Raw genomic sequence first — 12,687 nt, 5'->3', positions numbered from 1 at the left:
TTTAAGGCTAATCTCGGTCACATGTGCCAAAATTCGGGCCATTTAGGCTGATATTGGCCATTTGGTGGTCAATTAACCCGAAATCGGATGAAGATATATATGGGAGCTATATCCAAATCTGAACCGATTTCGATAAAATTTAAAACAGCTATTCCTGTGCTCCATCTAATACCTGGTACCAAATATCACGGTTGTGGAATGCATAGTAGGAATGTGAGGGACTTAAAGATCAAATCGGATAAAAGATATATATGGGAGCTATAGCTTTATCTGAACCGATTTTCTCCAAATTTGATATACTTGCTTCTAGGCCGAACTCGGTTGGGTGTGCCAAAATTCAGGTAATTTGGACTGATAGTGGACATTTGGTGCACATTTAACCCGAAATCGGATGAAGATATATATGGGAACTATATCTAAATTTAATCCGATTCTCACCAATTTCAATAGGGTTCGTCCTTGGACCAAAAAAAAATTGTTTGGAAAATTTAATCTCAATCGGATAATAAATGCGACCTGCATTTTGTTCACAAGAATACATGGACAGACGGACGGACGGACGGACAGACGGACTGACATGCATAAATCGACTCAGAAAGTGATTCTAAGAAGGTTCTCAAAAGTAACAATGGGTCTATCTCGTTTCCTTCTCCATGTTACAAACAAATGCACAAAGACATAATACCCTTACCACTATGTGGTGTAGGGTATAAAGACAGAAGCTCGCCTTTTGTGTATTTCGAATATCGCCTGTAAATAATGCTGGTATCTTTTACACAAAATCAGTGGTCCATTCTACCCGCTGTCCTAAGCTCTAACTTTATGCGAGATTTTATTTGTGACCTTTATAACGGCTGCAAAACCAGGAACAGTTTTAGTTGTTGGTCCATTTCAACCCCCCAAATATATTGCGGACATCTTTGAAAGCAATAGGCCTAGCCCATCTGACCCTAACCCTACCCTTGTAAAAATTTTTGAGAGGATCGGACGATAATTGCAATCTGTATATAATATCCCCAACCTGTGTTGTAAGGTGAAAAAATATTACAAAATATACACTTTAATATTATAAGTCAAATTGAAAAAATCGCATGCGATAAAAAATATAAAAAAATAAAAAAAATGCCACAAAATACTACTAAATCTATATTAACATCACTATTGGCATATTTTTCTGCGATTTTTTTGGATTTTATACTTTTATGTCAAGAGGGCATTCGGAATTGACAAAATTTGTTAAAATCGGTCAATATATTTACTATCGGCATCTATGTAACAGTCAGAATAGACCTGTTCGTCTATTTGTGATTTCGCCGTGTTAAAAATATTCGCGGTTTAATGAAAAATTTGACTTTTATTTAACACAAATGTTGTGCCTATTTCACCCACTAAATATTACCCGATGACCATCAAAATTGGAAGGCTTCTGCCCAGCCCTAGGCTCTAGCCCCATGCTAACTTCCGCTTTGATTGGTCTATAATTGCGACCTGTAGAGCAACTGCAAAATCAGGAATTTTTTCAGTTTTTGGTCCATTTCAATATTATGCGATTATCTCCAAAAGAAATAGGGTTCTATTCTGACCCTAGCCCCACCTCCAATCTAAATTTCGTGAAGATCGGGCCATAATTGCGACCTGTAGAGTGATTACAAATTAACATGGACAGACGGACAGACGTTAAAGCCTTTTGGTACCTTTATTCTACATGCCACCATTGACTATCCGTTTTGAATTCTACCTCCATCCATTCACCCAATACAAATGGTACATTATAGTACTTAAAGTAATTTTCTCACTTTTATAGGACGAATTTCCAAAACCTTTTTTACTGCATTTATTTCTAACATCAAAAAACCTACGTATAAAATTTTAGAGCTATATCATCTTCCAGTCGCTTAATACCAACGGTACCATAGTTAGAACTTTTTTATACTATTCGTACCCATATAGCACGAAAAGAATTGTCAATATAGATTTGGTATATCCCCCATATAAATATACCTTCTTATATTTGGTCTTTTGATGGTAATGGGTACAACAGCGTGTGACAGAAAATTTGCATATGTATGACCTGGTCATCGTATATATTCCCCATATAACGGTATCTCAGTATATTCGGTATTTTGATCAATTTAGCGACATTTTGCACCTTCTTTGTTTCATGTTGAATATCGTAATGGCCTACGACAAAAATTGCATATAAATTTCCACGTTTTCGTATCGGCCCCCAATATAGCGATATCTCCCTAAATTCGGTATTTTTATACCCTCCACCATAGTATGGTGGGTATATTAAATTTGTTATTTCGGTTGTAACACCTCGAAATATACATTGTAGACCCCGCAAAGTGATTTAGCGATGTCCGTCCGTCTGCGAAAATCACTCTAGCTTCCGAACGAAATGAAGTAGGTTGATAACATTTTACTCAAATGTGTATTATGTTTGCAGGACTTTTGGTATTGAAAATGGGTCATGCAGGTCCAGGTTTTGTTATAGTCCCCATATAATGGCACCTCCCTTTTTTTGGTATTTTGGTGCTTTAAGCGACATTATTGCGAAATGCGAACTGTACTTTGTTTACAAAAATACATGGACAGACGGACGGACGGACAGACGGACATGCATAAAACTACTCAGAATGTGATTCTATGCAGATCATCAAAAGGAACTGTGGGTCTATCTCGTTTCCTTTTGCCTATTACAACCAAATGCACAAAGACACCTTATGGTGACCACCTTGTGGTGTAAGGTATAATGAGTTTAACATTTAATTCCAAAATAAATTTTTCAAATCCCTTGTGTATTTTTATGATTTTATGCTTTTCCACTTATCCACAAAAAAAAATAAATAAATAACGATTTCTTCTTATTTCGAAATAAATGATATGATTTATCTACGTTCCCTTTACAGCATTCATGTGTCATCACAACACATTTCTGGTATATCAATCAATGCGTGATGCCACCATGGAGCGTTGGGAAAAGGTAACACATATATCAATAGGCTTTGCCTGGACAGTGGCAGCTCTCTTCGGAATTGCTGGCTATTCGACATTTAGGGCTTTGTCACAAGGTAAGTGTTTTATATTGCTTTCTTGGTGTTTCGGTACCATTAATATGTGTTTACATGTATGTGTGTATATGTAATTTTATATATATCTACCCTTAATATATTTTATTGCGTGTTCAAGTGTGAGTGGGCGAGTGTGTGTGAGAGTTATGTATTTATATGTTGAACATTGCATAAGTTTGAGATAAATATATGCCACAGAGGATGTGTGTGTGTGCTCTTTACAATCCTTGTGTGAAATGAAGTAAAACTGATATGAAGTGTTTACAAAAACAAATATGTACTTGTCTTGAGCACACATTTTCCCACACCCATCTACACACGCACATATTGCACTGCCGCACACAATTCTGAGAATATTTAATTTATGTATTCTTCTAAATACCAGCACTATAAGCAATTTTCCCACACACACACTCTTTTTTTGCTTAAGCAATCTTACTACACGCACAATTTAATTAATTGGAAGGAAATAATTTGTTGAAATATTTAACCTCAGAGCGTTTGAGATTTCTTCGGAAATTATTTATTATTATTAAAATGGTTTTCAAATATAATGATATCATAGAAGGGGAAAATATTTAGAGTTTTGTATAATAAGTACGAAGAACTTGCATTTAATTGTGATAGTTAAGAGTCATTGAAGTACTGGTTATCTTTACAACAGCCTGTTTATGAGAAAGTAATGCATTTCTAAAAGATAATTCGAATCTTGTAAATTGGAGACATGTATAACTTCCCCTTGATATTTTACATCAAAAAGTAACCTGATTAGAAGGCGCAAGTAATATGAAGATTATTCCGATTAATTTTTTGATGATTTTGAATCCTTTTTTTGTTTAAACAGGATTGTAGTAAGTCAAAAAATTCTACAAAATTATTTGCCATAAAAAACATCAAAAGCTTAAATGTTGCGTGAACGACAGAAATTCGTGAATATTCGTGAATATTCACTTCCATGTGAATTTAAGCAAAATTCTTCCACAAATCTTGATTTTAGAAGGATGGTGCGAAAGACAAAAATATTCTTAAGCCAATTTTACTGTAAGCCATCTCCAAAAGTAAATCTCTATTTCTTGATGTATCAAGAAAAAATCAAAATATCAAAAAAAGGGGTATATTTTCTAATTTTTTGATAAATTTTATTTTATAATGTGTGTCATTTTCACTGCTAATTGAACACGTTTCAATTTTAAGTCATAATCTCCTGCAATGCTTCAATTTTTAAGGAAAGTGCCAAAGTAAAAAATATTTTGGACTAAAATACACTAATCTACTCAGGGTGAGATGAAAAAACTATAATCAACTTCAACTGCTGTCATTTCTAAGCCACTTTTCCGACAGCTGTTGAGACTATTCCAGTGACAGCTCATTATATTGTTTACAAGGGTTCACAAGCATTTTGGTGAGAATTTTCCGGAAAAAAGTTATTCGTGATGGAATTCAAGCGTGATGTGACTTCTTTATATTTGGCTGGAAAACCACAATTGGCTATCATTAGAGCACTCCTGCATTTAAATGTGAATAAATCTTTTGTGTACCATCGCTCATACCGTGATACTAGTAGAGTAGCCCGACGTCAAATGTTTCGAAAATTAAAGAAGCGATTTGAACGAAATCGCGTAGCAGTGGCCAAAAAATGGCTCGTGAGTTGAACATATCGTTATATCCCATTCGACAAATATTACCATAACTTACACCGTAACACAAAGAAAATAGACTCAAAAGAGCTAAAGGGTTGTTTCGCTTGGCCGAAAGGGATGACCTGCCGAATTTGGTTTTCTCCGATGAGAAAACATTCGTTGTCCAGCAGTTTGTAAACAAACAAAATTACCGTGTTTACTTGCCAAAGAGGACAGCTGAATATGTGCACCTTTGATTGGCCACTCGAAATCTAGCGATGGCCATGGTGATGGTGTGGGCCGCCATAACAGCCGATGGTCGCTCTCCGCTCGTATTTATTGACCGTGGCATCAGAATAAATGCCGGATATTATCGCGAACAAATTTTCAGCACGCGTCACCCAAAAATGGTTACAAAATGAGGTTCCTCATTCCCCACCAAAATCTCCGGACACCAATCCGTTGGACTACTGTATCTGGAGTATTTTGGAAAGCAAAGTTGGCATTTAAAAATTCCAAAGTGTCGATCACCTCAAGCAAGCGCTTCGCCAGGAATGGGCCAAAATACCGCAGAGCAACATTCGGGTAGCGTCTGACTGTTTCATTGGCCGTTTGGAAGCCATAATTCGTGCGAAAGGTGACCAATTCGAACAAATTTAAACTTATTCTAAAATTTGATGCTATTTCCGACATTTTTGCTTTCAATCAATAAATTTAAAAAAAAGTTGTAAAAATTATGGCATTTGACGTTGTTGCAGTTTTTTTATCTCACCCTGTATATAAATATATATAAAAAATAAAGTTGTGTTAGTTACTACGCCTATAACTCACGAACGGCTGGACTGATTTTGATGATTCACAGCATAAATTCCAATCCATAAATCCATAGCGGTTAAATAAGTCAATATATATGTGAAACAAAAATATTTCTTTTCTGACTCTAGCTCCATCTCCATTCTAAATTTCGTGAAGATCGGGCCATAATTGCGCCCTGTAGAGTGATAAGAAATTAACATAGACAGACGGACGGACGGACATACAATGCTAGGTCGACTTAGTTCGGCAAGATAGGAAAATCCATATATACTTTCCTATGTGGAAAACAAATATATCGAGGTGTTACATAATTGTTGGCCCTATTAAACTTATAATACCACCAAGTAAAATTAAAATGTAAGGGACTAGTTGTATGACCTAATGTTTCTGCAAATATTTCGCAAAATTAAATACAGAGCTTTGAAACTAAGTAAGGGCTTCGGATCACTTCAGGAAAAAATGAATTAAAAGAAAGCTCCTTTGGTCCATTTTTTGTCCCATTATAAGGAAAATCCCAGCTTTCACACATGGTAGAAAAAGGTGGAGGCATTGAAGTTACCTGAATTACATTTTATCTTTTGGTATTCTAGCAACGTATATACCTACCCACAGTTTTTTTATACCCTACACCACATAGTGGTAAGGGTATTATGTCTTTGTGCATTTGTTTGTAACATGGAGAAGGAAACGAGATAGACCCATAGTTACTTTTGAGAACCTTCATAGAGTCACTTTCTGAGTCGATTTATGCATGTCAGTCCGTCTGTCCGTCCATCCGTCCGCCTGTCCATGTATTCTTGTGAACAAAATGCAGGTCGCATTTATTATCCGATTGAGATGAAATTTTCCAAACAATTTTTTTTTTGGCCCAAGGACGAACCCTATTGAAATTGGTGAGAATCGGATCAAATTTAGATATAGCTCCCATATATATCTTCATCCGATTTCGGGTTAAATGTGCACCAAATGTCCACTATCAGTGCACAAGAATGATATTTGGTACCAGATATAAGATACAGCCCAGAAATAGCTGTTTGTAATTTTATCGAAATCGGTTCAGATTTTGATATAGCTCCCATATATATCTTCATCCGATTTCGGGTTAATTGTGCACCAAATGGCCGATATAACTCCAAATGGACTGAATTTTAGTACATCGGACCAAATTCAGCCTAGAAGCAAGTATGTCAAATTTAGTGAAAATCGGTTCAGATATAGATATAGCAACCATATATATGTTTCATCCGATTTAGTGTTTTAGTCCCCTTACATTCGTAATATTCACTCCACAACCGTGATATTTGGTACCAGGAATTAGATGGAGCACAGGAATACCTGTTTTAAATTTTACCGAAATCGGTTCAGATTTGGATATAGCTCCCATATATATCTTCATCCGATTTCGGGTGATTGACCACCAAATGGCCGTAATAGCATCAATTTTGGCAAATCCGACCGAAACCAGCTTAGAAGCAAGTACACCAATTTTAGTAAAAATCGGTTCAGATATAGTTATAGCTCCCATATATATCTTCATCCGATTTCGTGTTAATTGTGGATCAAATGGCCAATATCAGCCCAAATGGCATGAATTTTCGTACATAAAACCGAATTCAGTCTAGAAGCTAATACGTCAAATTTGGAGAAACCCAGTTCAGAGATAGCTATAGTTCGTAAAATGTACGATATAATTAGATAGATTTTAATTTTGTACCAAATATCTCATAGAGCTCTGAAATGCCCTGTATAAACCTTTTTACGAGAGCTCTACTAAATATGCATAGTGGTGTTGGGTATCATATAGTCGGCCCCGCCCGACTTTTGAGCTTTCCTTACTGGTTTTTTTTTTTTGTATGTGTATCGAATAATTATATAATTCTGTAGGGTCTATCAGGAGTATTCCGGGGAGTTACAAACGGAATGACAAAGTTAATGTACCCTCCTTAGAATTGTGGATGGTATAAAAATTTTCAAGAGTATGGAAGTTTCTATTCAGGTTACTTAGCGATGTAAACTTTCAAAACGCTTATGGAAGTTTCTTCTATTTGTAGCTTCACTTTTATAATCTACTGAATATAATCTACTAACATTTTTCACAAAAAAAAAAAAAAAAAAAATCAAAGTGTTTTCTACTACCAGGTATGCAATAATTTTTTTTATTTTAGCGTATAGATATATTTTCTTATGTTCCTCTCAACTCTCACAAAATTGATTTAAAAAAAAAAAAAAAATAAAATAAATTCATATTTTTAAATTTCCTCGGTGAAACACACACGCATTTTATATTGCTCTTATCAGTTTGAACCTCAAATAAAACTATGCGGTGTCTACAATATACACATAATTTTGGTTTCTGTTTCTTTTTTTTCACAGTTTTGAAAGAATAAGCAATTTGATTGTAATTTATGTGTGAACGATTTGAGGTTTCCCACAAGACGTTATTGTGGTTTCTGTGTCAAACTGTTCTTATCTGTTAAGCGTGTGTGCGCTAGTTGCCTTTTATATAAAATTGATATTTAAAGTATATGGTTCGTGACATTTAAAAGAAACATTAAATAATGCACAATTTTCGAATGATCGTACAAAATCTTCAGATAATTTAAAAATGGACAAAGACTTCTACTTTAACTCGATAACCCGTCCTTCACTTTTGTCTATAAACAAGTAAAAAAGCTGTAAGTTCGACCGGGGCGAACTTTGAATACCCTCCACCATTTAAAACGAATTTCGCAATTCTCAAAAACAATAAAATCCGTTAAATATTCTGTTAAAATCTAAAAATACCGAAAAAACCTGCATAGGTTACTTTTGTCATAAGCCATTACAATATTCAAATGCTAAACTTAAAAACCAGTAAAGAAAGTCTTAAAGTCGGCCGACTTTATGATACCCTACACCACTTTGCTAATTTAGTAGAGCTCCGTATAACAATTAAAAGTTTTTATGGGAGAATTCAATAATACACGCTATGATGATCATTTAAAGTTCGAAAGACTAAATATACCGAAGCATTTGTATCTTTTAAATTCGGACTTGTATTGCCCATTTGGTGCACAATTAATTTGAAATCGGATAAAGATATATATGGGAGCTATATCGAAATCGAAACCGATCTCGATAAAATTTGGCAAAGATATTTCTGAGCTGTATTTGATATATTTCCCTGAATATCGTTGTTATGGAGTGCATATTACGGCTGTGGGTAACAAATACAACAAATCGGATGAACAGGATATATGGGAGCTATACCTATATCTGAACCGATCTTCACCAAATTTGACATACTAGCTTCTAGACAGATCAGATCATCAAAAGGAACTATAGGTCTATCTCGTTTCCTTTTGCCTGCTATAAACAAATGCACAAAGACATAATACCCTGACCACCTTGTGGTGTAGGGTATAAAAACAATTCCGGGGAATTATGTCGCTAAAATCAACAAAATAGCGAATTTCGGGAGGTACCGTTATATGGGGGTTATACGAAGACGTGGTCCTGCACAGACAATTTTCTGCATCGGCATTACGAACATCAAATACCAAATTTGAAAGAATTCCGATGAATAATATTGCTTAAATCATTAAAATACCGAATATCAGGAGGTACCGTTATATAAGGGCTATACCAAAACGTGGACCTACATCGCCCATTTTCAATAACAAAAGTCCTGCAGACATAATATACATTTGGGTAAAATTTTATCAATCTACATCAATCGTTCGGAAGCTAGAGTAATTTCTACAGACGGACGGACAACGCTTAATCGACATAGAATTTTATGCTGATCAAGAATATATATACTTTGTGGGGTTTAAAATGTATATTTCGAGGTGTTACAAACGGAATGACGAACTTAATATACTTCTCCATAGGGGTAAAATGTTCCCATATTCGTGATCTTATAAGGTATTTTTCTGGAGGACTAAAAGAGCATTAATATGTTGTTATATAAAATATTATCACCCCCACAAAAGGTAAAAAATAACAATAACTGTAGTACTATATGAAATTAACGACCGATTTTTTTTCAATTTTAGCACATTTCAATATATTGGCATTTCCTCCATCGGTTTTTGGATGAAGAAATTTCGGAAATGTGGAAAAAAAGTGTTGCGTATATCAAAAATTCGGCACATGTACCTTCCCACAAAAGTTCATAATAATAGCTTGCGCAATTGTTAAATAAGTTTCCTATTTTTTCAAACTTGGCATATCCCAATTTGTCAGAATTAGATCAAACGATTCTCGATAAAATTTATATCTATATCTATGAAAGAGGAAAATTATTGTATGTTTGTTTGTTTGCAATTTATGGACTCGAAAACCGCTTTTCCTGAAAAATTCCAAGTATACTACAACATCGCCTGAAAGTAACATAGGCTACATCCCAAAATATTAGATTTAATTTGCACATATCTATTGATCGATTACAGATATAGTCTCCTACTTTGGAATGTGTAACAGAATTTGAAACAAACATACATTAGTCAAATTATATTGAAATCGGTTGAGGTTTGGTAATATGGCTTCCATAAATATTTTCGGCCAATTTCACATATAACTGATTAAATTTGGTAAAAAAATAAATTTGTCAAATTCCATTCAAATCGGTTCAGATTTGGATACAGCACCCAAATTTATTTTCGGGCGATTTTACATATTTGATGCAACCAACGCAATTTGTGTGTCCGCTTCCAATAAAATTGGGAAAGAGAGGCGAAATTTGGTATCAAAAAAAAGTTTGCCAATTTATATTGAAATCGGTTGAGGTTTGGGCGTGGCTCCCATATATATATATATATATATATATATATATATATATATATATATATATATATATATATATATATATATATATATATATATATATATATATATATATATATATTTCGGTCGATTTCAAGTATAGAGTGAGATAAAAAAAAAAACTGCAACAAAGTCAAACGCCATAATTTTTTTTTTTTATTTTCATTGAATGAAAGCAAACAAGTAAAAACATTAAGTTTGGCCGAGCCGAACTTTTAATACCCTCCACCTTAGGGTATATGAAACATAAGAACCCATTATGACCCACTGATATCAATTTGTAGACAAATGCGCGAAGAAATGTGGCAAAAATCATCAAAATACCGAACATAGGGTCCGCTATGTGAGGTCATACGAAAAGGTGGACCTATACAAACAATATTTTACCAACGGAGCTAGAACCCATTAGAACCCAGAAATGCCCATTTTTAGACAAATCCGCGAAGAAATGTAGCAAAAATCATCAAAATATCGAATATCTGGAGGTACCGTTATATGAGGCTATACCAAAACGTGGACCTATACATACAATGCTTCGCCACTGAAGCTAGAACCCATTATGACCAACAAATACCATCTTTTAGACAAATCAGTGAAAAAATGTGACAAAAACTATCAAAGTACCGAATATCGGGAGGTACCGTTGTATGGGGTCGATAAAAAAAATTCAATGTTTCGCCACACGATCTAAAACCCATTATAACTACAAATACCAATTTTTAGAAAAATCCGTGAAAAAATGTGACAAAAATCATCAAAACACCGAATATTGGGAGGTACGGTTATATGGGAGCTATACCAAAAGATGGGCCTATATATATAATGTTTCGCCACTGAAGCTAGAACCCATTATGACCTACAAATACCAATTTTCAAATCAGTGAAAAAATGTGGCAAAAATCATCAAAATACCGAATATGAGAAGGTACCGTTATATGGGGACTATACCAAAACGGTTGGACCGATTTATCTCCTTTTCAATACCGACAATTCTGGACACTATACACATTTTCTCCAAAATGTTGACGCTCTATCGAGATTTCAACAGACAGAGAGACAAACGGACATCGTTAAATCGACTTAGAATTGTATGCTGATTATGAATATATATATATATATATATATATATATATATATATATATATATATATATATATATATATATATATATATATATATATATATATACATATATATATGTCTATATATATATATATATATATATATATATATATATATATATCCTTCCTTCAAGGTGAAGGGAAATAGCATCAAAATATTTTCTGGAAAATTCTCACCAAAATGCTTTTGTACGCTTGTGTACAATATAATGAGCTATCACTGGAATAATTTTAAGAGCTGTCGGACGAGTGGCTTAGATATGACAGGAGTCTGAAGTTGGTTTTTTCATCTCACCCTGTATAGCCTCTGTGTACAGGAGTTTCAAAAATTGAGGGATAACGAATATAACCAAGTTTTTCATGTCAAGATGATATATATGTATGTACATATGTATTTTAAGTTCAGTCTGGTCGGGTGCAAGGTATTTAAAGTTTAGTAAAAAATAATTTAATTATCCTGGCAGTATTTCAAGAAAACACTTAAAATTCCTTATTCTTTTGCAATTCTAAAAAAATATATAATAAAGTATTATGATATTTAATTATTCAAAATTTGACCACCATCATCCTCGAATGTATGTCAGATATTACTCATTGAGTTCACAATAATCTACTTAGACCAAAACGGAAATATTATAAAACTTAATATATTACAATATTAATGTTAAAATTATTATTATTAATTGAAAAAATGTATGTACACATGTATGTATTAATATATCTCACCTTTGCACTTATTCTAGATGAAGAGCACAACTATTTTCTCAAAACACCTCCACTAACTCTGTACAAAGACCTCTTAAAAACATTTGTGTCTTCCACAATCTCTATCCAGCACCGACATCACTCAATTTCAAAACTTTGTTGCTTGTGATAAATTTTTGGCACACACTCTATCTCTCTCAATTCTTCTTCTTCTTCTCCTTTGTGTACAAAACTCTACACAACATAAATGTCGTAATTTGTTTTGTAGATAAGTTTGTAATTATTTCCATGTAATCGAAATTGAATTGAAAATTTAATTTAATTGTTTCAAGGTGATTTACTTGAAAACTACTGCTGGAATGATGACCTGATGAATTTCTCACGTGTACTCTTCTCTATATCGATATTATTAACTTTTCCTATTGAATGTTTTGTCTCAAGAGAGGTATAAATGAAAGTAACAAGAACAAAAAATAATTAATTTCAAATTATGTCCTTTGTTCCAACAAGATCCTTGAGAAGGTGTTTTCCTACTAATCTTTGTGT

The 12,687-nt window shown here is 33.8% G+C and overlaps 1 protein-coding gene across 1 annotated transcript in view; it reads left to right on the top strand.

Moving 5' to 3' along the window:
* LOC101891746 (putative sodium-coupled neutral amino acid transporter 11) overlaps positions 1 to 12,687 on the top strand; it is a 48,747-nt gene that overhangs the window by 34,364 nt on the left and 1,696 nt on the right. The window contains exons 6-7 of the mRNA XM_059120191.1: positions 2,913 to 3,074; positions 12,474 to 12,586. Of these exons, the coding sequence (XP_058976174.1) occupies positions 2,913 to 3,074; positions 12,474 to 12,586 (275 nt within the window). The remainder of the gene's footprint in view (positions 1 to 2,912; positions 3,075 to 12,473; positions 12,587 to 12,687) is intronic.

The sequence above is a fragment of the Musca domestica genome, unplaced genomic scaffold (genome assembly GCF_030504385.1).
Source record: "Musca domestica strain aabys unplaced genomic scaffold, Musca_domestica.polishedcontigs.V.1.1 16, whole genome shotgun sequence".
NCBI lineage: Eukaryota > Metazoa > Arthropoda > Insecta > Diptera > Muscidae > Musca > Musca domestica.
Note: the sequence above shows the minus strand (reverse complement) of the source record. Positions and strands in the feature narration are given on the sequence as shown.